This window comes from Thalassophryne amazonica, chromosome 6 (assembly GCF_902500255.1).
Source record: "Thalassophryne amazonica chromosome 6, fThaAma1.1, whole genome shotgun sequence".
NCBI classification, from domain to species: Eukaryota; Metazoa; Chordata; class Actinopteri; order Batrachoidiformes; family Batrachoididae; genus Thalassophryne; species Thalassophryne amazonica.
The window spans coordinates 96,695,178-96,721,353 of record NC_047108.1 but is presented as its reverse complement, the minus strand read 5'-3'; the positions used below and the strand labels follow the sequence as shown (position 1 = coordinate 96,721,353).

General features: G+C 41.0%; 1 protein-coding gene across 1 annotated transcript; it reads right to left on the bottom strand.

Moving 5' to 3' along the window:
• Positions 1 to 1,282: 1,282 nt before the first annotated feature.
• On the bottom strand, positions 1,283 to 19,452 carry LOC117511684 (SAM pointed domain-containing Ets transcription factor-like). The gene is made up of 5 exons (XM_034171610.1): positions 18,858 to 19,452; positions 5,652 to 5,849; positions 5,521 to 5,565; positions 5,322 to 5,435; positions 1,283 to 1,684 (listed from the first exon to the last, which is right to left on the bottom strand). The coding sequence occupies exons 1-5, from the start codon at positions 19,258 to 19,260 to the stop codon at positions 1,506 to 1,508; spliced, it is 939 nt and encodes a 312-aa protein (XP_034027501.1). The 5' UTR covers positions 19,261 to 19,452; the 3' UTR covers positions 1,283 to 1,505.
• Positions 19,453 to 26,176: the final 6,724 nt, after the last annotated feature.

The window sequence follows — 26,176 nt, the reverse complement described above, 5'->3', positions numbered from 1 at the left end:
AATTGGGCTATTAGTAAAAAAAAAAAAGAAAAGGGGGTGTTCACAATAATAGTAGCATCTGCTGTTGACGCTACAAACAAAACTATTATGTTCAAACTGCTTTTTTAGCAATCCTGTGAATCACTAAACTAGTATTTAGTTGTATAACCACAGTTTTTCATGATTTCTTCACATCTGCGAGGCATTAATTTTGTTGGTTTGGAACCAAGATTTTGCTCATTTACTAGTGTGCTTGGGGTCATTGTCTTGTTGAAACACCCATTTCAAGGGCATGTCCTCTTCAGCATAAGGCAACATGACCTCTTCAAGTATTTTGACATATCCAAACTGATCAATGATACCTGGTATGTGATATATAGGCCCAACACCATAGTAGGAGAAACATGCCCATATCATGATGCTTGCACCATCATGCTTCACTGTCTTCGCTGTGAACTGTGGCTTGAATTCAGAGTTTGGGGGTCGTCTCACAAACTGTCTGCGGCCCTTGGACCCAAAAAGAACAATTTTACTCTCATCAGTCCACAAAATATTCCTCCATTTCTCTTTAGGCCGGTTGATGTGTTCTTTGGCAAATTGTAACCTCTTCTGCACATGTCTTTTATTTAACAGAGGGACTTTGTGGGGGATTCTTGCAAATACGTTAGCTTCACACAGGTGTCTTCTAACTGTCACAGCATTTACAGGTAACTCCAGACTGTCTTTGATCATCCTGGAGCTGATCAATGGGTGAACCTTTGCCATTCTGGTTATTCTTCTATCCATTTTGATGGTTGTTTTTCATTTTCTTCCACACGTCTCTGGTTTTTTGTCCATTTTAAAGCATTGGAGATTATTGTAGATGAACAGCCTATAATTTTTTGCACCTGCGTATAAGTTTCCCCCTCTCCAATCAAGTTTTTAATCAAACTACGCTGTTCTTCTGAACAATGTCTTGAATGTCCCATTTTCCTCGGGCTTTCAAAGAGAAAAGCATGTTCAACAGGTGCTGGCTTTATCCTTAAATAGGGGATACCTCATTCACACCTGTTTGTTCCACAAAACTGACGAACTCACTGACTGAATGCCACACTACTATTATTGTGAACACCCCCTTTTCTACTTTTTTTTACTAATAGCCCAATTTCATAGCCTTAAGAGTGTGCATATCATGAATGCTTGGTCTTGTTGGATTTGTGAGAATCTATTGAATCTACTGGTACCTTGTGTCCCATGTAACAATAAGAACTGTACTCAAAACCTGGATTACTCTTTTTAGTCACATAGCACTACTATTATTCTGAACGATAACTGTAAATGTTGAAAAACTGCTACATGTTTAGACATTTCCAAACTTTTGAATGGTAGTGTATTGAAGTAGGCAGTCTTCACAATTAATATGACGTAATTTGTATATCATGAGCTTCAGAGTTCATAACGAATGAAAGTTCATTCTTTTACTGTATGTCCAGCATAAGTTCAGTGTAATCACTCCCTCAGCTCATCCTGTCCTGATCACCTCGATGTTATACCGGGTTCACAAACTGGTAGACGAGTCTGCGCGAAACATCAGGTTTACGAATGATGCCCTTCTTGTAGTACTGACGAATAGATCGGCTCAGTTTATCATAGTTCATAGCCGGGCGGTTCTTCCTGATGCCCCACAGCCTGGCCACATGTGCGGAGTCTTCTATTTTGAAAATTCCTTTAAGAGGTAGAAGAAAGAAAATGGTTGGATTTGATGACACTAATGCCCAGATCTTACAAAAAATATATGATTAACATTTGACAATGATGTATTTTTTGTTAAAATTCTTTTACTATGGCTAGGTTACTAGGTTGTACTCCACTATAGAATGGATGGAAGTTAAAATATGCATCATTTGACACTTGAACAATTATGAGTGTCCCTTGAAGGGGTCCATATTGTAGGAAATGAGGTTTTATCTACAGTTTAATATGGTTGAGGGTTTTCATGGCAAACATCCACAAAATCTCACATCTCTGGGCCTTTTCTTTATAATCTATGGAGCACAGTCTATAGTGAATAATATGAGTGCATTTGGAGTGTGTCCAACTCAACTTTGCTGTTTACACTGCTCAAAATGTATGGCACAAAGGATTTGCCACTTAATTAGTCATTGGGGTGTTTTGGTGTGCAGCATGAAGTGAACCATTCAGAGTGTCTTCAGCAGTCACAGCCTTTAACAGACAGCAGCACCAGCAACTGCTATGTTGATGATAACACCCCTATTCCTGTGGAATAGGGTTAGGACTAGGGTAACAGCTCTATTCCTGTGGAATAGGGGTGTTACGATCCCCTACAATCCAGAAAAAGTGCAAAAAATGGGATAAAAAACTTACTCCATCATGCCTCCTATCAGGCTGGTTTATGAAGTGCAGACCTGGCAACCCGCTCAAAAATGAAAGTAAAATTGCGCCCTGCTGCGCTCTCAGCCAGAACCCCAACAAATGCTGCTTTTGCTTCAAATTTTTACTCTGATGGAGCAAAAACAAAGAAATATCAATCTGTACTCACTAGGACTATCCCGTTTAAAGATGTTTGAATGTGAATGAAGCTGCTAAGACTACAAACACAGAGAAGTGGCCGCGCAATGATGGCAATATGGTGAATCAGAAATTTCACCCTGATTTCAAAACTGGTGCAGATGATGGCCATAACTACTGCATATGCCAAGTTTGTTCAAGATTGACAAAAGACGGATCAAGGAGTTACTGTGATGCTTCAAAACGCACTTCAGTTTGCTAGTCCAGATGAAACAGGAAGGAATGGCAGTCAGTGGAATAGGGGTAGGTGAGGTTAGAGTGCCTTTAATTGAGAGAGTGGCGACATGAGTCGGGGGGAAAAAAACGGTCATGTGATTTATGGTGCAATCTTGGGTTGAAAATAGTGTTTGCTGTTAATCTGTTTGCATGTAAATCCAGCTATTTTTTTTATTTATTCGCTGATAATGCCGGGTTGCTGTGCATTTGGAGGCACAAACAGACACAATAAGGGCTTCAAGATGTAGAGATTCCCTTCAGATCTGAACAAAAGAAGCAAGTGGGAAAATAAAGTCAACTGTGTGGGATGGAGGCTGACTTCATCCTCAAAGCTTTTTGAGAGGTAAATTTATTGTTCAGTCCCATCAGTGTTGGGCACAGATAACCAAAAAATTAACTTCAATAACAGATAATCACATAACTGAAAAGTTATCTTCGATAAAGATAAATCAATAAACCACCCAAAAATGTATCGGAAGTTACAGATAACCGATAAATTCCAGTATTGTCTCTGGTACACTTGCAACTACTAACAAGCTGATTTTGAGTTTTAACACCACAATCGTTTCTGAAAGCATCAAAAGCGACAACAAACCCAAACAATGAGCCAGCACTTCTGTCTTTAAACATCTTGCCCCCTGTTAGAATCTCCAGTTTATTACATGGCTTCCAGCACAGAAGCAACTGAAAGGAGCCGCAAAGCTCAACTCTCTATCCAATTACAGCGCTGCCGTCAGGCCGAGGTCTTGGAAAATAAAGCAGTGCTGAGTTATGGTTTGGTGTATAAATAAAATGAATCCTGATAGAATAACTCCATTAATGTCAATTCTGTCATTTGTACAAAGTTAAAATATAACATACATCTTTTAATGTTGAATAATGCACTAATTCTGAAGTTTTGTAACAAACACAGACAGATCGCAAAGGATTCTGGGTAAAATGTGCCTCTGCTAAACACTGATTGGTTGAGTCATTCATTATGTAAACCAACACATTAATGTGACGTGTGTTGTGTGTTGGTGTTTACAGATAAATGTGCTTTTGTAAAATATTCCATTTTTTTATTTGTAAAAACAGGCATTTTCAAAAAAAAACAAACAAAAAAAAAAACCAAGTTGTAATTAGATAAACATCTGATATAACCGGTGTCAAAATAAATAGAACACTGCCATGATCTACTGGTGCCAGTGTGAGTTTTGGCCCTTTTTCAGTTGATTTTTCATTGGTGCGAGAATTTTTTGGATCACACCGACTTTCAGATTAATCGCGCGTCCTGCATCGTTTAGTATACATGGAGTTGACACATACAGATTTTAAATGCATACAAGCTGCGTTTAACATCTTAGGACCACCTCTCGCACTGTGCCTGTGCAAACACCGCAGACCTGTCTTGTAATGTTTTTTTGTTTGTTTGTTTGTTTTGGTTTTTTTAAACTTTGATGTCTCCCATCGAGAGTTTTTGTAAATTAAGTTTGAAAAAAGCTTCTGTTTACGTTTTGCTTCTGGAAACACTAGTCCGACGTGTGATTTTTGAACTTACAATGTGTGTGAGAATATAAATCGTGCGCTCTGAACTTTTACACTGTGCGGTTGTGTGGTACACGTTGAGCTGGAACCGAGTACAGTGATTGAAAATATCAGCCCAGCTTCAGTTTGAATACTGCCATGAACACTACTGGCCAGTAGATGGCAGTAGAGACTTGCCAAAACAAAATTCCAGATAATCTGTGTTTGCTGCTACTCTGCTACGTTTAAGATGTGTGGAATTCAATAAACGTAAACACAATAACGTCTATAAACCCAGAGAATATATTCACAAGAGTTTTAGGCAATAGAGTTTAATGCTGTTATCCGTGGAGCCTGATCAGAGTGTCTCAAATGCATTTTTCATGTCGGGAACGTACTGAGATTATCCTATCCACGTTATCCACGTTATCCACGTTAACGGTCTAAAAATTATCGGACAAAAATTTATCGGAAGATAATTAGTCCAATAATGGTTTTCAAAGTTATCTGAAAAGATAATCTGATAATGAAAACATTATCTTTGATAATTATCGGATTATCTGAACTGTGCCCACCACTGAGTCCCATGTACAGTAAAACCCATCTAAACCATCATCATATAAACCAGATATTCACAGTCACTGGTCACAAAAGTCCCAATGTTTTTGTATTGTTTTCCATGTAATAAACACCATATATAACAAATTTTTTATAACAGATTTTTCGTTCACATCGGATAAAATGTGCCATCCGATCATAATGTATTTCCATTAAAAACCCCAGCAGTCTGGAGGTGCAAAGTAACAGAGGTTCAGTGCTGACACAAGCCAGACAAGGAAAGTGGTACCAGAGTCATTTCTGTGATTAAAAGCACGACTGTTTATTTTTTTCACACCGGGTGTGCACAGACTCAGACACACAGCCTGGACGTGCAAAGTAATAGAGGTACAAATTAAAGTTCAGCACTCTGACACTTGCTGATTTGAGGAAAGTGGGACCGGAGTAATTTCCATGATTAAAATTCCGACTGTTTATTTTTGCTCAGTTTTTACCTTTTTCTTTGTTGAGCCACCGTATGCATCGGCTGTAGTTACTGGGTTTGAGGAGAAGCTCCCGGAGGAACTGCCACAGGTGGATGGGCTGACTCGGGTAGCTGCACATCACATCTGACCAGGAAATTCAGAATTGCACCACAGCTGTGAAGGTTTATTCATAGTAATTTGCAGTATACACAAATAAATGAGAACCTACTGGACTTTCCATCTCCAGCTGGGCTGCATTCCTTCATTGCTGCCGCTAACATACACAAAAAAACATCATTGTATTAAAAGGATTTGGAATTCTACCAGACAGATGTTCATGCATGAGCCCATGTTTGCTACCTGATCTCCAGATGTCCAGGTGAGCATACAGCATGTCTCCAAACTGCGAGGAGCGCTGCGTGAACTCGGCCTCCGTCATGGAGCACAGAGCCATTCCGGTAAGCTCCTGAAACACGGTGCCGACCTGCGGCAGCCGGTAGAAGTGCTCGATCCACAGCAGCCATTTCTGAACGTGTGCGCAGCTCCAGTCTGCTGGATCTGCAGAAGACAAGGCAGCTGCATCAGGTTTTTCAGCTTTGAATGTTCTACTCTGCTCGACTTTACATCTGCAGCTGCACCAGTTGAAAGAAATTAATACAAAATACACCAAAATGTCCCAGAGAGTCGCCACAGAACTGAACCTAATCAAAGTCTCTGCAGTGGTCCAAATGAAGACATGCGGGATGATAATCAGCTGATCATTCCATTTATTGTTTCCAGTCTTTTGTGTGTGTAGATGTGTCAACAAAATATCTCGATTCAGTTTGATTGTCTTATTTCCAAACTTCAACACTCTTCAACACCGACGCTCTTGTGTGCTGAATCCTGCCCAGAGAAATGCTGCAGGTGTCCAAAATCTTGTAGCTGGCATTTGCGTATAAAACAAGTGACACACCTCATCTGAGTCTCCCTAAGGCCCCGTGTCTGTACAGGGTTTTTTTTTTTTTTCTTTTTCTGAGTGTCAATTGCTCTAAATGAGAAGAGAGTGCATGTGGCCGCCTGCAGCCTCCACCATAAAAAAACACAGCACTCAATATTTTTTATTTTTATATTTTTTTCTCAGAACAACTACTTTATTGTGCATGACAGCAGGTTGGACAGACGGTTGATTCTGGCTGTGGGTGAACATGTTTTATTGTTTTATTATAAGATATTCATTATTGGTTTACTGTTGTCATGGCTTGATGAATACACTTGTTGGTGCCTTCCAATATGGGAACAAATGTCACAAGAAGCGCAATTAGATTGATCTAGTTACCTAGATAACGATTTGTTTCACAGTGTAATCTTCACGTGCCTTAACTAAAGCACTCCCTCTGCTGAATCACCTCTAAATTATTTACACATTATTCACTTTGTGTGTTTTTAGGAATCCGCTAGCTTAGCGCAGCTACTAGCTCTTAGCCGGTTTAGCATGGTGGCTTCTCCTGTCTCTCCCGCACTTTTCTGCTCTGGGTGTGAAATGTTTAGTTATTCCTCGGCCTCCTTTAGCAGTAATGGTACTTGTAATAAGTGTAGCTTATTCGTAGCTTTGGAGGCCAGGCTGGGCGAATTGGAGACTCGGCTCCGCACCGTGGAAAATTCTACAGCTAGCCAGGCCCCAGTAGTCGGTGCGGACCAAGGTAGCTTAGCCGCCGTTAGTTTCCCTCTGGCAGATCCCGAGCAGCCGGGAAAGCAGGCCGACTGGGTGACTGTGAGGAGGAAGCGTAGCCCTAAACAGAAGCCCCGTGTACACCGCCAACCCATTCACATTTCTAACCGTTTTTCCCCACACGGCGACACACCCACCGAGGAACAAACTCTGGTTATTGGCGACTCTGTTTTGAGAAATGTGAAGTTAGCGACACCAGCAACCATAGTCAATTGTCTTCCGGGGGCCAGAGCAGGCAACATTGAAGGAAATTTGAAACTGCTGGCTAAGGCTAAGCGTAAATTTGGTAAGATTGTAATTCACGTCGGCAGTAATGACACCCGGTTACGCCAATCGGAGGTCACTAAAATTAACATTGAATCGGTGTGTAACTTTGCAAAAACAATGTCGGACTCTGTAGTTTTCTCTGGGCCCTTTCCCAATCGGACCGGGAGTGACATGTTTAGCCGCATGTTCTCCTTGTATTGCTGGCTGTCTGAGTGGTGTCCAAAAAAATTAGGTGGGCTTCATAGATAATTGGCAAAGCTTCTGGGGAAAACCTGGTCTTGTTAGGAGAGACGGCATCCATCCCACTTTGGATGGAGCAGCTCTCATTTCTAGAAATCTGGCCAATTTTCTTAAATCCTCCAAACCGTGACTATCCAGGGTTGGGACCAGGAAGCAGAGTTGTAGTCTTACACACCTCTCTGCAGCTTCTCTCCCCCTGCCATCCCCTCATTACCCCATCCCCGTAGAGACGGTGCCTGCTCCCAGACCACCAATAACCAGCAAAAATCTATTTAAGCATAAAAATTCAAAAAGAAAAAATAATATAGCACCTTCAACTGCACCACAGACTAAAACAGTTAAATGTGGTCTATTAAACATTAGGTCTCTCTCTTCTAAGTCCCTGTTAGTAAATGATATAATAATTGATCAACATATTTATTTATTCTGCCTTACAGAAACCTGGTTACAGCAGGATGAATATGTTAGTTTAAATGAGTCAACACCCCCTGAGTTACACTAACTGCCAGAATGCTCGTAGCACGGGCCGAGGCGGAGGATTAGCAGCAATCTTCCATTCCAGCTTATTAATTAATCAAAAACCCAGACAGAGCTTTAATTCATTTGAAAGCTTGACTCTTAGTCTTGTCCATCCAAATTGGAAGTCCCAAAAACCAGTTTTATTTGTTATTATCTATCGTCCTCCTGGTCGTTACTGTGAGTTTCTCTGTGAATTTTCAGAACTTTTGTCTGACTTAGTGCTTAGCTCAGATAAGATAATTATAGTGGGCGATTTTAACATCCACACAGATGCTGAGAATGACAGCCTCAACACTGCATTTAATCTATTATTAGACTCAATTGGCTTTGCTCAAAATGTAAATGAGTCCACCCACCACTTTAATCATATCTTAGATCTTGTTCTGACTTATGGTATGGAAATTGAAGACTTAACAGTATTCCCTGAAAACTCCCTTCTGTCTGATCATTTCTTAATAACATTTACATTTACTCTGATGGACTACCCAGCAGTGGGGAATAAGTTTCATTACACTAGAAGTCTTTCAGAAAGCGCTGTAACTACGTTTAAGGATATGATTTCTTCTTTATGTTCTCTAATGCCATATACCAACACAGTGCAGAGTAGCTACCTAAACTCTGTAAGTGAGATAGAGTATCTCGTCAGTAGTTTTACATCCTCATTGAAGACAACTTTGGATGCTGTAGCTCCTCTGAAAAAGAGAGCTTTAAATCAGAAGTGCCTGACTCCGTGGTATAACTCACAAACTCGCAGCTTAAAGCAGATAACCCGTAAGTTGGAGAGGAAATGGCATCTCCAACCTTCCTTTTCTCTCAAAAATTCTTGAAAGGGTAGTTGTAAAACAGCTAACTGAACATCTGCAGAGGAATGGTCTATTTGAAGAGTTTCAGTCAGGTTTTAGAATTCATCATAGTACAGAAACAGCATTAGTGAAGGTTACAAATGATCTTCTTATGGCCTCAGACAGTGGACTCATCTCTGTGCTTGTTCTGTTAGACCTCAGTGCTGCTTTTGATACTGTTGACCATAAAATTTTATTACCGAGATTAGAGCATGCCATAGGTATTAAATGCACTGCGCTGCAGTGGTTTGAATCATATTTATCTAATAGATTACAATTTGTTCATGTAAATGGGGAATCTTCTTCACAGACTAAGGTTAATTATGGAGTTCCACAAGGTTCTGTGCTAGGACCAATTTTATTCACTTTATACATGCTTCCCTTAGGCAGTATTATTAGACGGCATTGCTTAAATTTTCATTGTTACGCAGATGATACCCAGCTTTATCTATCCATGAAGCCAGAGGACACACACCAATTAGCTAAACTGCAGGATTGTCTTACAGACATAAGGACATGGATGACCTCTAATTTCCTGCTTTTAAACTCAGATAAAACTGAAGTTATTGTACTTGGCCCCACAAATCTTAGAAACATGGTGTGTAACCAGATCCTTACTCTGGATGGCATTACCCTGACCTCTAGTAATACTGTGAGAAATCTTGGAGTCATTTTTGATCAGGATATGTCATTCAAAGTGCATATTAAACAAATATGTAAGACTGCTTTTTTGCATTTACGCAATATCTCTAAAATTAGAAAGTTCTTGTCTCAGAGTGATGCTGAAAAACTAATTCATGCATTTATTTCCTCTAGGCTGGACTATTGTAATTCATTATTATCAGGTTGTCCTAAAAGTTCCCTGAAAAGCCTTCAGTTAATTCAAAATGCTGCAGCTAGAGTACTGACAGGGACTAGAAGGAGAGAGCATATCTCACCTATATTGGCCTCTCTTCATTGGCTTCCTGTTAATTCTAGAATAGAATTTAAAATTCTTCTTCTTACTTATAAGGTTTTGAATAATCAGGTCATATCTTATCTTAGGGACCTCATAGTACCATATCACCCCAATAGAGCGCTTCGCTCTCAGACTGCAGGCTTACTTGTAGTTCCTAGGGTTTGTAAGAGTAGAATGGGAGGCAGAGCCTTCAGCTTTCAGGCTCCTCTCCTGTGGAACCAGCTCCCATTTCGGATCAGGGAGACAGACACCCTCTCTGCTTTTAAGATTAGGCTTAAAACTTTCCTTTTTGCTAAAGCTTATAGTTAGGGCTGGATCAGGTGACCCTGAACCATCCCTTAGTTATGCTGCTATAGACTTAGACTGCTGGGGGGTTCCCATGATGCACTGAGTGTTTCTTTCTCTTTTTGCTCTGTATGCACCACTCTGCATTTAATCATTAGTGATTGATCTCTGCTCCCCTCCACAGCATGTCTTTCTCTCCCTCAGCCCCAACCAGTCCCAGCAGAAGACTGCCCCTCCCTGAGCCTGGTTCTGCTGGAGGTTTCTTCCTGTTAAAAGGGAGTTTTTCCTTCCCACTGTCGCCAAGTGCTTGCTCACAGGGGGTCGTTTTGACCATTGGGGTTTTTACGTAATTATTGTATGGCCTTGCCTTACAATATAAAGCGCCTTGGGGCAACTGTTTGTTGTGATTTGTCGCTATATAAATAAAATTGATTGATTGATTGACAAGAAGCATGTTTTTTTTTTCCCCAATGAAAAAGCTGAAACTGCTGGAAAGAAAGCATTTGTGCTTGCTCAGTCAATGTTTTTCTTCCAGAAAAAACCATGCATGCATGGTGATTGGATTTTGAACATTTCAAAGTTGGTGAGGCGACAAGGGTCCTCGCCACGAAGTCCCACACACTCCCACACACTCCCACAGCAATTGCAGGTGCATTTAAAGGGATGAACTCACGTGTCCACGGCAGCTGGGATTATCTTTAATTTTTATACAGAGGACCACAGCAGGAGCCCGCACACAGAAATGAGCTTCAGCACAGCAGTGGATGAACAATGGTTATTCCCGACAACGGAGGAGGACATCTGTCCACAGGAGGACGTCGCTCACAATCCGTGCATGACAGCGGCAGCCTGGAGATCTTCAATGGGACTGGCCATTGGCTATTACATATTTCATCTTGCAGGAACACATTCTGCAAGTGGGTGAGTGCCCTGTTCACAGTTTTCTTCCTGTTGTATTGTTTTCTCCACTGTGGAGCCAAGCTAGGCTTTGTTATTATTTATTATTAATTTTATTATTAATTTATTTGATTTGATTATTTACAGGGCTGTTCCTTACTGGGTATATTTGGGGGAATTTCCACAGCCTCTATTAACATAATAGCAGAATAACAGCAGGATAATACCAGCTGAGCACTTTGTGCACAAATGTGTCATCATTTCAGCCATAAGTGGCTTTAGACATCTGTGAGAGTGCTGCACGGCAGGCAGCAAAGGCTGCACTTGACATCCAGGAGAGCGTCATGCGGTATTCAAGTGGCACTCAGGCAACGTGCATATGGAAATACAACCCCAATTTGAATAAAGCTGGGACGTTGTGTAAAATGTAAATAAAAACAGAATACAATGTTTATCAAATCCTGTTCAACCTATATTCAATTGAATACACCACAAAGACAAGATATTTAATGTTCAAAGTGATAAACTTTGTTTTTGTGCTAATATTTGCTCATTTTGAAATGGATGGCTGCAACACATTTCAAAAAAGTTGGGACAGTGGTATGTTTACCACTGTGTTACATCACCTTTCCTTCTAACAACACTCAATGAGTGTTTGTTTGGGAACTAAGGACACTACTTGTTGAAGCTTTGTAGGTGGAATTCTTTCCCATTCTTGCTTGATGTACGACTTCAGTTGTTCAACGGTCCGGGGTCTCCGTTGTTGTATTTTGTGCTTCATAATGCGCCACACATTTTCAAGGGGCAACAGGTCTGGACTGCAGGCAGGCCAGTCTAGTACCCGCAGTCTTTTACTACAATCCCACGCTGTTGTAACACGTGCAGAATGTGGTTTGCCATTGTCTTGCTGAAATAAGCAGGGACGTCCCTGAAAAAGACGTTACTTAGATGGCAGCATGTGTTGCTCCAAAACCTGGATGTACCTTTCAGCATTGATAGTGCCATCACAGATGTGTAAGTTGCCCATGCCATGGGCACTAACACACCCCCATACCATCACCGATGCTGACAAAAACAATTTGAAATGTGGACTCATCAGACCACAGCACACTTTTCCACTTTATGTCCGTCCATTTCAAATGAGCTCAGGCCCAGAGAAGGCAGCGGCGTTTCTGGATGTTGTTGATGTGTGGCTTTCGCTTTGAATGGTAGAGTTTTAACTTGCACTTGTAGCTGTAGTGACAAACTGTGTTAACTGACAATGGTTTTCTGAAGTGTTCCTGAGCCCACGCAGTAAGATCCTTTACACAATGATGTCAGTTTTTAATGCAGTGCCGCCTGAGGGATCAAAGGTCACGGGCATTCAATGTTGGTTTTCCACATTGCCGCCTGCATGTAGAAAGTTCTCCAGATTCTCTGAATCTTCTGATTATATTATGGACTGTAGATGATGGAATCCCTAAATTCCTTGTAATTGATCATTGAGAAACACTGTTCTTAAACTGTTGGACTTTTTTTCATGCAGTTCACAAAGTGGTGATCCTTGCCCCATTGTTTTCTGTTTTTATTTACATTTTACACAACGTCCCAACTTCATTGGAATTGGGGTTGTATTTATGCGACGAGACACACAATTCAACAGAACACCAGCTGCACACGCTACTAGCTGTTAGTGCTGTTAGCTAAGAGCAAGAGAAAATTGCGTAAAAATGCTGCCATACGAAAGTATTGATGTGGATTCTGATACAGAATTATCGTTTCACATTTGATGGATTTTCACATTTGATGGATTACTCCACGCCATGACCGCTGTTGGAGCGACGCTGCCTCGACTCAACAGTGAGCCTCGCCGACCAAATTACCTACAGAAATATAAACCGTGCAAACAATGGAATTGAATTAGAATGGGAATAACCCTGTTGTGTCTGATGATTTGTGGACGTTCATGCTGTTATACAGTCGCAAATAGCCGTTTTACCGCTCCGCTAATGCATCACTGTAAAACTCCTTTTTAAAGCTCAATTTGCAACTGTATAACCAGCATGAACGTTCGAAAATCATCAGACACAAAACAGGGTTATTCCCTAAATATAAAAGCCACAGAGAACATATATTACCATGTCACTGAATTAGAAAGGAAGAATTTGCATGAATATGCATCAAACATGGAAGACACAGATACTGCGCTCACTGAGGGACCTTTCCTGTGTTGGTAACCTGAAATGAATTCAGGTTATATTATTCAAATTCAGAAACGTAATCAACAATCCAGGACAGAAAAACTTCACAACTCCAAAGCCAAAGGAGTTGAAGGTGTCCAGACCCACCAAGAACATCACAGGTGCTGATTTGGAATAGTTAAAAAAAGGCATGAGGCCAACCACCAACCAGAAAAAAAATGTAAATTTTTATTTATTTATTTTTATTATAAATCAAGTAGGAGACTGATTTTTCACGGGTACATAAAGAGCAATGTCAGCACAGTGAGGCAGAGAGAGCTGTCTCATGCGACTGTGAGGGTTGAAGTGCCCATGGGCACAATGCTGATCCACCCCAAAAAATGCCCAACCCTGAGGCACATGACTTACAAGCATCAATCTACATGAACGTGGGGGGTAAGATGCCGAAAAATAAGAAATTGCTTTGGTCAGAGGAAAAAAAAATACAAAACAAAACTAAAAGTATTAGAAGAAATACACACACACATATACAGTGAGGAAAATAAGTATTTGAACACCCTGCCATTTTGCAAGTTCTTCCACTTAGAAATCATGGAGGGGTCTGAAATTTTCGTCTTAGGTGCATGTCCACTGTGAAAGACATAATCAAAAAAAAAAGAACCGGAAATCACAATGTATGATTTTTTTTAATAATTTATTTGTATGTTACTGCTGCAAATAAGTATTTGAACACCTACCAACCAGCAAGAATTCTGGCTCACACAGACCTATTAATTTTTCTTTAAGGTGCATTTACACATGAGCTAGACATGTTACGAATGTCATTTTTCTGTCATTCGTGACACATTCCTGACATTCTTAATGTGACTTAATGCATCTGAATATGTTTCTTAATAGTGCGTGTTGGTGCATGATATTCTTGATATTCGTGGAGCATGTTTTTGGCTGTCAAAAAATCTTCCACAAATGTCACACACCACCCTCATTTGGAGTTTTTTTCATGGAAAGAGAAGCGGAGGGATGCGCCACCGTGCCGCTCATGGCGTGGGACAAAAGCACCTTGTAACTGCACGCGGCACATGACTACAAACGCTCAGTACATAAGATGCACAGAGGATGTTCTGTCAACAGAACAGTTTGCACAAGAAGGGCAGAGCTGCTGATGCACGCCAAGTGTCATTTGCATCAGTGTAGATTTTGATGAGAGCAAACAAACATAATGATGCCTTCAGTGGGTTTATTTAATTTTCTGCCTGCTACAGCATCTGGCATTCTGGTACTAGCAGAATGCCAGGAGTTTTGTGTACATTGTTACCCTCCTTCTTACATAAAGATGTCTACACCTCTGTTGACTGTCATTCATGACAATTCATGGTAGACAAAGTCTAACAGTCATTCAGAGAGTGATGTCACCACATGGACAACAATGAAAAATGAAAAATCTTTTTACAGGAGACAAACTGTTTGCTATTGTGACTCATGGTCACTGTCACTAATGATAGCATTCACTAAATTAAATTATTAAGACTAAATTAAATAAACAACGCAATGGCGTGTCATTCATTTGTCTCTTTTGGTCGACACAACTAAGACTTTAAAGCACAACTCAGCACCACCCATTAACAACACAGAGGTTGCAACAGGAAAACATCAAGGAGACTGAGACGCTTTGATATGCACCTCACACATGTCAGTTTGTTGTCACATGCACAACAGAAAAAACCCCAACTCGGCCCCACCCATCAACAACACAGCAGTCCCGACGGGGAAACATCAAAGCGGCAGAGACACTTTGGTATGCGCCGCAAACCTCAGTGTGTTATTACATGCGTAATAGAAAACACACACTAACCACAGGTTAATGGTATGGTGAATTATGTCCACAATGTCCATTACATGTTGAATGTTAACCACAACCCTACCCCATGATAAGCAAGCACATCGGTGACCATGGCAAGGAAAAATTCCCTTGGCTGTCTTTTCTTTATTGGAAGAAACCTCAAGCAGACCAGTCTCAGTGAGGTAACCATCTGCTTTTAAGCTGATGAGCCCGATTCAGATGTGATGTTTTATTTCAGGAGTCATTAATACATAAATATAATAGCATATAAAATTCTAACACTGCAAATAATTCTAACAAATTTAAATGTGATTTATTCAGTAAGTTTATAAATAAGCTGTACTGAATGAAAATCAGATGAGATTTTTTTCAAATACAACAGATTTTTTCTGTATTGTGTGCCTTTGTTGACAACACATTGACTCCTACTCAATGTGGTCACCAGCTTTATGTATATTATCCAATGCAGTGAATGGGGAGTGTCAGGGTCCTGCGAAAATTATCACCACAATGCAAAGAAATGTCAAAACAACAAGCAATTTAAAGTTTCCAATCCACCTAACCTGCATGTCTTTGGGTGTGGGAGGACACCAGAGTGCCCAGAGGTAATCCACACAAACATGGGGAGAACATGTAAACTCCACACAGAAAGACCACAGGTGAGACTCGATCCCATGACCTTTTTGCTGTGAGGCAACAGTGCTAACCACTAAGCCACCGTGCTGCCCAATTAACATTCAGTTTAAACCAAAACAACTCAAATGCTTACAGCGTTTGCCTAAACTTTCATGTGCAACACCTACGTGACAATTTCTAGGTGATCATAGCGCCCTCTGATGGTCACAAATGAAAAGCATATATGTCACCAGTATCATATTCCTGGGATGAGTTGTAACATTGTAAGATGGGGACACCAAAGAACTTTTTTTAAGTAATTTGGTAATGGCATCGACATACACATTTGTACTTGTGGAAAGTAATTAACATTACCTTCAGTGAAAATAAAATCTCTTTGTAGTTAAAACTGCTAAGTAGTTAACAGGCTGTGGTTTCATAGCTAATGTTAGCTATCTAGCATCCCCTGCTTACTTGCTAACGTTACCCTTTCAGAATAAAGCTCATTACTGCTTTCTCAATGCAATAGTACTTTTGCAACAAAATTAGTTTTATTGTGAAACATGTTTAGGAGAACATGATTGAGATTATCTGCATAACTAGCAAAGCTGTTGGTGCTCCAAAACGTTTTTGGGGAGTTTGACAAAACAAATGTCTGTCATGTTTTTAACATTCCAACAGGCCCAAATGGTGCAGCATTAAAATCAGTCACCTCACTGTTTGTTTGTTTTTTTGTTTGTTTGTGTTGTTGGTTGGTTGGTTTTTAAGAGCAAAAAACTAAGAATATTTTTGTTGAGCTGGCCTGTCAATGTGTAGACCTGGGTCTGCACTCTACATTATTTGCAGTGTAAACAGTCATGCTGTATGTTTGGCTAAAACAAACCATACAAACTGTGCAGTTAGCAGGGTTTTCTTTGTTAGATAGTTAGACAGCATCCCCCATTAGTCTGCTAAGATTACCCTTTCATAATATAACTCTTTACAGTGTTCTGTGTGCGGTTGACGCTGGTTAGAATCCCTTTATACAGAGAGTAGTGACATGACGAGCCCAAAAAAAAAATGGTCATGTGACTTGTAGTGCCATCTTGGGGCTAAAATAGAATTTGCTGTTAATCTGTCTGCATGTAAATCCAACTATTACATTTATTTATTTGCTGAAAATGCCGGGTTGTTGTGCATTTGGATGAACAAACAGACACAAAAAGGGCTTCAAGATGTACAGATTCACTTCAGATCTGAACAGAAGGAAAATTTGGGAAAATAAAATCAGCCGTGTGGGATGGAAGCGACTTCATCGTCAAAGTTTTGCAAGGTAGGTAAATTTAGTGTTCAGTCCCATGTACAGTAAAACTCGCCTAAACCGTCACTATATAAACCAGTTGGTTTTGTATGGTTTTCTATGTAATAAATACCGTATATAACGGATTTTGTATAATGGATTTTCACTCACATCAGAGTCCTGTATGATCACATTGCATTTCCATTAAAACCCCAGAGCAGAGGTACAAAATTAAAGTGCAGCGCCGACACTCACAGATTCGCGGAAAGTGGTACCGGTGTCGCCGACCGAACGGTCCTCCTAACAATCGGTCCCCCCGATGATGCAGTTCACGGATTAACACCTCGTTTCTGCTTCAAACTGCACACATCCATCTCAGCGAGAGATATCTGAAGCTTTTGTACAACAATCATTTCCACATAAATTCAGCATTATTTCATCATAAAAATCGGCTAGCTAATGCGTTCACTGCGCGCCGGACATTTCAAAGCGTCACTTTGAAATGTCATCGCATTTCTGCTTCAAGGAGCCTTGTTTCTGCTTTAAACTGACTTTAGAATGATTTAAGAGGTTTTACTTTTATCATCTGATGATTAATAATCCCATTAATCCATTTGATCGGGTTGGGTGAAGAGACTCCGTCTCAGATGTGGTGCTGTGGTCTGAACTGACGCATGCGCAGATGCAAAAGGTGGACCCATTTTTAGGGGCGGACCTTTCAGTCTGCGACAAGGGAATCATTTCCATGATTAAAAGCCTGACCGTTTATGTTTTTCAAACCGTGCTCAGACATGGGAAGCAGCCTGACGTGCACCTGCAAAAGGCTGTGATTTGACACTTTTCTGGTTTCACTCTTTCCTCTCATATTTAAATAGTTTTTGCAGTTCACACGCTGATTACAAATGGATCAAATACATTTGGCAGAAAAGTCTGCAAAATTACAACATAGTCTAAAAAAGAAGAAATTGTACACCTTAGCTTTGAATTGGAAGTTGATTAGAAAGAAAAGCTTGTTGAGGGTCAAATTAATCAAGACTAAAGCATAATCCAGCGACTGAGTACTTTAAAACTGTCACGCACATCGCTGTCATGACACAGAGTTACAGAAGCATAAATCAGGCTTTAAATTAATTAAATAAATCATCATAAATTGTAAATTTGATAGCTTAACTATTTTTATATTTATTTTGATTGTACTTGTACCTGGATGTGTTTCTGTGCGTTGTTAACTGATTAAAAAAAATATGGAAAACATAAAAGGTTTGTTCAGTAGTTCAGCACAACTGGACCCAAAATGGTGCCATGTTCTCAGTTGTCACTACTCTCTGTCTAAAGGGACTCTAACGCTGGTGTGACCAGAAGATACTTTGTGAAACACAGTCAGAAAAAAATGAGTTATCAGCAACAACTAGCAAGAACTACCGGCCAAGCCTATGGCAGGGCAGCCGGCAGCCGTATAGGCCACAAATGTGTGCACAAATGTCTTCAAGCTAATTTTTGATGAGCATTTAAGAAACCTGTCACACTTAATTTAAGTTATAGCTTGTACCTCATTTGCCACTCTGTGGTGGAGGATATATTTATCATCAGTTATATAGTGAGCGTGGAGAAACTAAAGCTTAGTTGGTAGAGATGGTTGTTTAAAAAAACCTGAAGAGTCCAGAAGCATAAAAAAACCCCTTTGGTTTAACCCAGAGGGTTTAAAAAAAACTGTTCTTGGATTTGATTCTACAGTAAATTACTGTTTGGTGTTGAAGTTGTTGAACCCTACTTTCGGTTGCATCAACTCCACACTAATGTTGGGGAAACAAGTACAGAAGGACAAAGTCAGTAAAACACTGTTCCTTTTGCTCAAAATTTGAGATTTAGAGTTTTGGGGTATCAAGTAAAAAGTAAAGCTTCAAAAAGCTCTCTTGCTGATTCCATTTTGTACCTGGTGAAATGTTGAGCAGCTTGCACGCTGTGTCAATATCCTTCAGAACTTCTTGCACCACCATTGACTGGACCTGCTCCAGGCAGCGTTCCTCTCCCGGGGCTTCCAGCTCCAAAGGAGAACCCTGGGCTTGGCTGGGCACAGTGGAGCACAGCTCTGGTGTCCTGGTGGAGGGAGGAGCAACGGGAGCGGGAGTCTCTGTCATTCTCAGCAACCACGTGTTCTCTTCAACAGCTAATCTGTCATAACAGGGGCGGTAAAGACTGGAGCAGCTGCACTGAGGGATCCCCAGCAAACCACGAGATGGTTTGACATCATCGGTCTGGTCCAGCCAGGTCATCCTGTTGTCAGCAAGGGGGTGACTGATGTAGAGAGGAAAATGTTCCAAACCAGGATTCCACATCTTCAATGTTCTTCAATGCTGGAAGAGACACATAATGTTTTCACAAACGTAGAGTGACATTGATGCTGAAGCCTAACCCAAATATCAAATATTTGAACAGTAGCATTTGTAAAGTAAACTTGGCATTTTGTTCTACTGTACTGACTCTTCATTTGCTTACTTTGAAATGAAGAATTACCCACTGAAGCGTGGCTCGCTTGACTCTAAGTGGTGCATGTTTCTGTCATGTTTGTCTTTATGTGGGGTTTTAATGGATTTACTGTAATACATTTATGCAGGGGTGGTGGCCAAGTGGTTAGTGCACTTGGTTCCAGTGCAGAAGGTTTCTGGTTCAAATCTCACCCCTGCCACATTTCTCCGTGTAATGTGGAGTTGCGTCAGGAAGGGCATCTGGCGTAAAACCTGTGCCACATCAACATGCAGATCCACCATGGATTTGCTGTGGGGACCCCAAGTGCAAACAAGGGAGCAGCCGAAGGGACTTACTTTTACTGTAATACATTTATAGTTTGTTTATTTTTGTGTTTCTTCAAACTGGCACATAATGAATGAAATTCTAATCCCACCTTTACACTATGTCTACATCATTTTGTCTGCAGCTGACTCCACCTTTTCATAGATGGAGCATAAGTACAGATAAGAAACATTCTAATCACATCTTTGCATGTTCCTGAATTAGCAACAACAACAACAACAACAAAAATGGCTTGTTTTCAGTTTAATTGCGAGGAGCATCTTAAAGTGGAAAAGTGTTGCTCATAATGGGCGTCATGTATCATCAACGTTGCGTACGGCGATATTTGAGCGTATATGGGGTATACGCCAAAACGGCTGCGCTACTTGGCATTTATCAATGTGGTCGTTGGCGTACGCTGCGCTGAAAATATACACCAGGTCGAGAGGTGGCGTAAATTATACACCAAAATGAACCAGCGCTGGAATCCACATAAAAATGAAGATGATCAACATGATAAACAGTGCCATTATACAAATCAATGCATATGTTACATAAATAACACTTTCCCGATTATACTACATAATAATCAATACAAATCCCGCCTTTGCGGGATTGTTATGGAGCACGATCCGTGGTCACAGCGCTGACTGCAAAGACAGCGCTGCTCGCCTTTTTCTCCAGACTTCGAGCCTGGAGCCAGAGCAGCGCTGAGCTTAACTTCATGTGGTGTGATCGTTTTAGACTATGAAATTGATAATTACAACTGTAGTTTCGTCATTCCCTTAATTCGCCCGTGCTGCGACCAGGGTTTGTCGTCTCCATTCGGTTGTCACAAAAATAAAAAATAAATACAGAAATACATTTAAAAAATAAAGACATCTGACAGATTAGGCGTGTCTTATTAACTGAGCGAGCAAATATCCACATGTCAAGAATTACTGACATGTGAAAAGAGAATACAGTGGTCCCTCGCTATAACGCCGTTCACCTGTCGTGGCCTCGGAGCCTCGTGGAGTATTTAGTCCAATTTTGCATGCCTTTTTTTTTTTTGTTTTTACAGTGTTCTGTGTTCTGCGTATCTCTTGTCGCCCAGAAGAGAAAAGAGCGCCAACAACTACTCATAACTGTGTTTGTCACACGGAAACAGACACCTGCAGCAGCCAGGTGTGAGGGAAAAGGCGCAGCGTCAGGACGCAGAGGCCCGAACTGTGACATACTGGTGAGTCACTATTAATAATTTCTTATGTGTCCGACCTCGTTCGTTGGTCGTTAAAATTAATTCGTTAGTTCTAAATGCCATCATAATTATTTATAGGAAAACGTTCTATTTTTATTTCTCAAACAAATGTTTGGGCCTGAAAACAGTTTGGTATTATTTTCCTACTAAGGTTTGAACTTTGAGAGTGTTTACACACGAGAGAAAAGTGAGAAAATGTTCATGCCTGATTGAGAAAGTGTATAAACTGTGTAGTGAGGAGTTTTACAGCTTTGAAACGTCTAATAATTGTTAAAAATAACGCTGATTACGTCGCGGTTTCGCGTATTTCCGGCTATTTTTTAGAACGTAACTCCAGCGATTAATGAGGGACCACTGAAACACTTTATTGATTATATACTACAAAACAATTGATACGACGGCCGCTTTTGACGCTCTATTGGCGCGCGTCGTGATTGGTGGAGTCTTTCCGGCTTCAGTGTCGTAAAATGAGGGTGTGTCTGAAGCGGAGTCTGAATATTTATGGGCGTGTTTATTATAATTACGATCGTTTCCACCCGCCGCATTTATCAAGATCACGTCAGGCGTACGCCAGAAATGGGCAGGTGCGCACTGCTTCATACATGTCACGGCAACTTTGGTGTATTTCAAGTTTACGCTGTAAATTTACGCCAAAAGTGCGCAACATTGATACATGAGGCCCAATGAGTGTAACAATGACAGTGGAAAACCTGCAACCTTTTAAAAATCTCAGGCTAATTTGTTGAAAAAAAAATGTTTGATAAAAGAAAGGGTGGGACGTCTATGGATAAAAGATAAATAACTGGGGCGTATTTATCATCGTATGAGTAAGAGAACAGCTCACTTTGCCTGGGAGTGGTATGGCTAGTGCAACACACACACACTCACACTCTCTCTCTCTCTCTCTCTCTCTCTCTCTCTCTCTCTCTCTCTCTCTCTCTCTCACACACACATATATTCTCAAATTACTTTGTGTTGGAACAGGTAGCTTGGTGGGATGAGGAGTTGGCCTACCAATGTGTAGACCTGAGTTCAAGTCTAGGTAGTGATTGTGTTCTTGTACAAGACCTCTACATTGTCCCAATCCACCCAGCTGCAAATGAGTACTGGCCTTAACTAAGGAACTAATCAACAAAACTGGTGTCCCATCCACCAAGAGTCGCAGAGACTCATACTGGACCTACTTATTTTAGCATTCTTCTGCTTCTTCTTGCACATGAGACAGCTATGCAGTATGACACGCCCTTCAACCAGCTCACTGTGGTATGGTTGGGGTTTGTTTGGTCTATAGTTGCATTTTTAGGTGGGTGCACACAGTCCTTTCAGGGATCTGTATTTGCAGGGTGCAGATGGTTGCAGACCACAAAGGTGCATGCTGGCAATGATCCAGCCAACCCCTGTTTATAGCTGGTTCACTTTAACACATTGTTTTAGAGGTAGAACTGCACCTGGGTGGTAACATTTTGCAGGGGCGATGGTGAGTTGAGTAGGTTGTGTATTCTTTTAAGATATTAAGAACAGGGTTTGCTGTGTGGTGGGACAAAGGACGGCACAAGAGTTGGCATTGGAGACCCTACTATTCAAGGGTGCTTAGTGTCCAGCTGAGCTTTGGTCATCAGCCCGTATATGTGGTGTTCTCTATGAAGTGCTGCAGGTGCACTACCTGATGGCACTGGCAGGAGCTCACTTGGAGTGGGTGAACAGCCGCCTTTGACAATTCACAAGGTATCACTAAGTGCTACTCCTACTTTGTTTGTGTGTAAACTCTGGCACAATGCTGGGGTGCCATATTTGGCTGCACTCAGGGTGAAACTAGCGTGGCAGTTGACCTACAAAAAAGTATCGAAGCTCTAAGCACAAAAGTGACCTTCCAGAATAATCTCCTTACCCAATCTGCAGATTCATCATGGGGAGTCAATACTGTATGTCCACCCTTTGAAGTGGTGCTCTTGCTCTCTAGTCCACAGTGCAAGAGTTTAGCATTCTCAAGCTTCTGTTCAATATTCTCAGGTTTTGGTCAATATTTTCAATGTTCCATTCAAGAATCACTATTCTCTAGTTTCTGTCATGGGTCATCCCTTACCAAAAAATAGTACTTATAAGTATATAAAAAGTAAACTAGAAGTATACTTGAAACATACTTGCATATACTACTTTTTGGTAAGGGATGTTTTGGTGTATCCTCCACATTATTCTGTCTCAAGCTTGTTAATTTTTTTCTGTTATTGTTCACTGTGTTATCTGTTTGGTTGTACCCCATTATAAATAGTCTCTGCCATATTCCAAGATTTATGTTCCATTATTCTCTTGCCCAGATTCCACATCTTCAAGGTTCTCCAATGCCTCTTGCCTCTGTGTTTTCTCTCTCTCTGTCTCCATTGTTGCAGATTTTTACCTGCTGTCTTGTATTGATTGCCTGGTATGAAAACCTTGTTAGTGACCTCCGTCTGTTTTTGGATAACCCTCTGCTGCCTACCTGTGAAAGATGTCACCTGTTTGGGCCTATCTCCTTTTTTGGACCTTGGAATGGTTGCTGTTTCTGAATAAAGAACTTTGGACTTAATCATTTGGTCTGTTCTCTGCAGTGGGGTCACAGATTTTCCCCACTGTCATACAAGTTAGTTGTACTCAGGCCTCTTTGCTCCTTAATCAAGTTTATTTTATATTATTATAGGCTTTTATCTGCGACAGGGGTAGTAGCCAAGTGGTTAATGCACCCCACCCCTGCCACATTTCTCCATGTAATGTGGAGTTGCATCGGGAAGGGCATCCGGCATTAAACTTGTGCCAATTCAACATGCAGATCCACCTTTAGTTTGCTGTGGCGACCCCGAGTGCAAACAAGGGAGCAGCTGAGGGGTTTTTTACTATAGCCTGTTACAAACACTTACTGCCACATAAACGCAACACTTTTGGTTTTGCTCCCATTTTGTATGAGATTAACTCAACGATCTAAAACTTTTTCCACATACACAATATCACTATTTCCCTCAAATACTGTTCACAAACCAGTCTAAATCTGTGATAGTGAGCACTTCTCCTTTGCTGAGATAATCCATCCCACCTCACAGGTGTGCCATATCAAGATGCTGATTAGACACCATGATTAGTGCACAGGTGTGCCTTAGACTGTCCACAATAAAAGGCCACTCTGAAAGGTGCAGTTTTGTTTTATTGGGGGGGGATACCAGTCAGTATCTGGTGTGACCACCATTTGCCTCATGCAGTGCAACACATCTCCTTCGCATCATCCGTGAAGAGAACACCTCTCCAATGTGCCAAACGGCAGCGAATGTGAGCATTTGCCCACTCAAATCGGTTACGACGACGAACTGGAGTCAGGTGGAGACCCTGATGAGGACGACGAGCATGCAGATGAGCTTCCCTGAGACAGTTTCTGACAGTTTGTGCAGAAATTCTTTGGTTATGCAAACCGATTGTTCCAGCAGCTGTCCGAGTGGCTGGTCTCAGATGATCTTGGAGGTGAACATGCTGGATGTGGAGGTCCTGGGCTGGTGTGGTTACACGTGGTCTGCGGTTGTGAGGCTGGTTGGATGTACTGCCAAATTCTCTGAAACACCTTTGGAGACGGCTTATGGTAGAGAAATGAACATTCAATACATGAGCAACAGTTCTGGTTGACATTCCTGCTGTCAACATGCCAATTTCACGCTCCCTCAAATCTTGCGATATCTGTGGCATTGTGCTGTGTGATAAAACTGCACCTTTCAGAGTGGCCTTTTATTGTGGGCAGTCTAAGGCACACCTGTGCACTAATCATGGTGTCTAATCAGCATATTGGTATGGCACACCTGTGAGGTGGGATGGATTATCTCAACAAAGGAGAAGTGCTCACTATCACAGATTTAGACTGGTTTGTGAACAATATTTGAGAGAAATGGTAATATTGTGTATGTGGAAAAAGTTTTAGATCTTTGAGTTCATCTCATACAAAATGGGAGCAAAACCAAAAGTGTTGCGTTTATATTTTTGTTGAGTATATTTCTGATGTAATGTGGTAGGTTTACCAATAATTAGGGTCAGAACTCACCTCAGCCTCCCAATATGTAGACATGGGTTCAAATCCTGCTTATGCTACCTGTTTGCATCCTTGGAGAAGATACTTAATCTATATTGTCTCAGTTCACCCATCTGTAAATGGGTAGAAGCCTTGGCTGTGGAAGTAGCCTGTGCTGGACTGGCATCCTGTCCAAGGAGAGTCATAGACTCTACATTCGTTTGATGCTGCAGATAACCACCGGCACCTGTTAGCCTTGGAACCTGTACTGGACTTAGTACTTTTACATATAAACACACATAAAAGCCAATCAGCCATTGTATAATTATGAACATATGGCTGTAGCTGCATGTAGACATGGCCCATGATGTGTCTGTTCCCTTTCCTCACCTCCAGGTATTCACAATTTCAATAGCAGCAGTAAAAAGCTGCTCTTCTTGAGAAAATGCTCAAAGCAGTGTGTTAATGAAAACACACATTCGTGGTCTATTATTTATAGCCTAACACTTGGTGCTGGGTTTATCATCTCATTAGGCAGGGATCACTGAGAGCTTTGATCACTTATTGAGTCCTACACCCTGAATTTTATTTATTCATTGGAAAACATGGCACACATATGTTAACACACATTTTATGAATGAAACTGGCCGTGTTTCCTCGGACATTTGTCTGGACACACTCACACAAACACACCAAGAGTCTCACCACAATGACATCATGAGATTCAAACTGGACAAGTGTGACTACTGGTGGAACAGCCTGGGCAGGGAGTTGGGATAAGACCAAAGGAGTGCAGTTATCCGAAGGCAGGATTGTGGACATACAAGACAGTTACGAGTGACTTGGTATTACACAGACCAGTGGGAACCAGGAGGAGGAAGCCAGCAGGACAGCCACAGGTACCTCAATAGAGTAAGACAAGTACTGTATTAAGAATCCAGCTCAATGGTGCAAATGAAATCCAAGCCATCATGCACACTGTATTCGGAAATTATTCACAGCACTTCACTTTTTCCACATTTTATTATATTGTGTTATGTTACAGCATTATTTCAAAATGAATAAAATTCATTTTTTCCTCAAAATTCAATTTATTTTCATTTATATAGCGCCAAATCACAACAGAGTTGCCTCAAAGCACTTCACACAGGTAAGGTCTATCCTTACCAACCCCCAGAGCAACAGTGGTAAGGAAAAACTCCCT

Coding starts and splice junctions, on each gene's coding strand:
- LOC117511684 (XM_034171610.1), bottom strand. CDS start 19,260: ATGTGGAATCCTGGTTTGGAACATTTTCCTCTCTACATCAGTCACCCC. Junction 5,566..5,651: donor CCTGGACATCTGGAGATCAG/GTAGCAAACATG, acceptor TGTGTATGTTAG/CGGCAGCAATGAAGGAATGC. Junction 5,436..5,520: donor AGCTGGAGATGGAAAGTCCA/GTAGGTTCTCAT, acceptor TTTCCTGGTCAG/ATGTGATGTGCAGCTACCCG.